The sequence below is a fragment of the Thermobia domestica genome, chromosome 12 (genome assembly GCF_964235325.1).
Source record: "Thermobia domestica chromosome 12, izTheDome1.hap1.1, whole genome shotgun sequence".
Lineage (NCBI taxonomy): Eukaryota > Metazoa > Arthropoda > Insecta > Zygentoma > Lepismatidae > Thermobia > Thermobia domestica.
The window spans coordinates 4,638,153-4,640,757 of record NC_137465.1 but is presented as its reverse complement, the minus strand read 5'-3'; the positions used below and the strand labels follow the sequence as shown (position 1 = coordinate 4,640,757).

The 2,605-nt window shown below is 41.4% G+C and overlaps 1 protein-coding gene across 1 annotated transcript; it reads right to left on the bottom strand.

Moving 5' to 3' along the window:
- Nucleotides 1-1,691: 1,691 nt before the first annotated feature.
- On the bottom strand, nt 1,692-2,033 carry LOC145667137 (protein GVQW3-like). The gene has a single exon (XM_081734878.1). The coding sequence runs from the start codon at nt 2,031-2,033 to the stop codon at nt 1,692-1,694; it is 342 nt and encodes a 113-aa protein (XP_081591004.1).
- Nucleotides 2,034-2,605: the final 572 nt, after the last annotated feature.

Here is a 2,605-nt window from a genome sequence, read left to right as displayed (position 1 = left end):
TGTTGTCTCAGACTTCACACTTCTAAATTTTTCTAGGCTTAAATAGGAAATGAATAGGCCCCACTCCAACTCATAATCCTCTGTGTCATTGAATTTGTTGGTTCCTAAGTCAGAAGAAAATTTTTGGAATCTTACATACATATACAGACGAAATTTGAAATAATTTTAAGTCGCGTTTATCGTCACGCTTTAAATCGAGCATTATTTTAATACATACAAGTGTGTGTGTGTGTGTTTAATATCATTCTTTCTAGAATTTATCCAATTTAAATGTGACAGTGTTATATTTTAAATTCTTACAATCCAGTTTTACTAGGCAGATAATTTAGTTTTACGAAATATTTGATCATGTAAACTTATATATATATATATATATATATATATGTATGTATGTATGTATATATATAAACAAGCTCTAAAAGACAAACCTCGTGTACAGGGGTAACAGTGAGGGGAAACGCGGGAGGAATCCGTTGCCCCACTTTCAAACAATACCTTTGGCCTCCCTCCACTTCTTAGCGTCCCTTGGTAGGCATTGAGGACGGCATGACGTCATATATTCTCCTATCTTTTCAAATCTACTTTTACCACTGCTCGTCTACATTATTAATGTTTCACACATCAAGTACTAGGCCGAAACTCGTAGGCTCCCACTAATAGAATACTTTCATCGCTTTGCTTCATTGTTGATTAAATAGATTAAGTGAACAGCATGTAATGCAATTCCAATATATATTTCCAGGGACTCAGTGATAGAGGGGTATCTAATTTGATCTTAGGCCAGGCGAGTTCATGGTGCAGATCACGGTGTTCATGGATTTTCTGTTCTTCCGTTTCCCCCCATATTTTCATTCCACCAATTCTTTCATGAGCATTCACTTTTATTATTAATACGTCTACTTTAACCTATAGGGAACAAACGTGAGTAGTAAAACTGAAATATGATTTCAAATCTGTTTTTTTTTTCTAACGTTAAATAATTCAATATTACAAGGGTGAATCAAAAAGTAAGGTGAATTGTTGATTTACAGAAAAGCGTACAGAGATACGTCGATGAAGCTTTACTATGTTTGAAGTATGGTATCACACTATTATTCGAAGAAGGAACCGTAGTTGTCTAAACATTTATTCCAACGTGGCACCAAATCATCCATGCCCTGTTCAAAGAAATGTGGTTCCAGATTACCTAACCAGATACGTGTAGCCTGTTGTGCCTCTGTCAGTGTCTGGAAACGCTGCCCACGGAGATGTTGCTTCAGGGGGCCGAACAAATGGTAATCCGACGAGGCTAAATCAAAGCTATACGGAGGGTGATCGAGAATTTCCCACTTGAACCCGCGGAGGTGTGTACGGGTCCGTTCGGCTGTATGTGGACGTGCGTTATCATGCGGTAACAACACGCTCTCTCGGAGTGCCCCCCGCTGTTTCTGCCGTATGGCTGCTTTCAGCCTGTCCAGGGTTTGTCAGTAGGTGTCTGCATTAATGGTCGTACCCTTTTCCAGAAATTCAACATGAATAACACCGAGAAGGTCCCAAAAGAAAGTAGCCATTGTTTTCTGGGCAGATGCTATTGTCTTGCATTTCTTGGCCTGTGGTGACGATGGATGTTTCCATGTCATGCTCTGACGTTTGGATTCAGGTGTCCATAGAGGTATCGGAGTTTCATCGCCCGTTATGATGCCATGAAGGAATCAATTTCCTTCGTCGGCATAACGTGTGAGGTGGCTCAGGGAAATGCCCATTCGCTGGTTTTTGTGTTGATTACTCAAAAGCTTGGGTACCCAGCGCGCACACACTTTTGTGAAGCCCAGTTGGTCATGGACGATACCGCTTACGGAACCATAAGAGATATTCAATTCATTGGCAATGTCCTGCAACCGCACTCTTCTGTCTTCACGAATCATGGCATCGACGACAGCCACATTCGTGTCGGTGATGGACGTTGATGGTCTGCCACTTCTGCCATCATCTGTGACAGTACTCCTACCACTTGCAAATGCGCTACACCACACGTACACTTGTTTCAGCGACATAACACTATCTCCGTAGACCTGCACCAATTCTCGATTAATATCACATGGTTTTGTTCCCTTGGCCCAGAAAAAACGAATGACACCGCGCACTTCCTCCTTGGTGTAATGTTCCAGTCGTTGCGCCAACTTTGAGTTGTTCTCAGCACCAGACGGGTGGACATAGAATGTTGTACAAGCCGTCACACTTCTATTACCAGATTACCTGTAACATGGAAAAGAATTAATTAGCTACACACAATACTATGGGTTTGACAGGCAATTTCACCTTTGTATTAAGCCAGGGGTACCCACAAGGGGGGGCTGAGACGCAAACTGCGTCATTGAAATATTGTGGGGGGGTTAAAAATCCATATAAATATGTTTGATGGGGGGGGGGTAAAATTAATCGAAAAGAAGATTTTTTTCATGGAAGAACACCTACGGATAGACAATTGGGGGGGTGCGTCATGGACATAAGGGGGGGTGGGCACCACTGATTAAGCACTTGAAGAAATTAAAACGAATTGAAACTGATTATATAACGTTGAAGCTTTTGTGATGAAGATGGTATACAAGTCTCTCTCTCTCTCTCT

What these genes read in the sequence shown, in the direction of transcription:
- LOC145667137 (XM_081734878.1), bottom strand. Translation starts at nt 2,033, where the DNA reads ATGTCGCTGAAACAAGTGTACGTGTGGTGTAGCGCATTTGCAAGTGGT.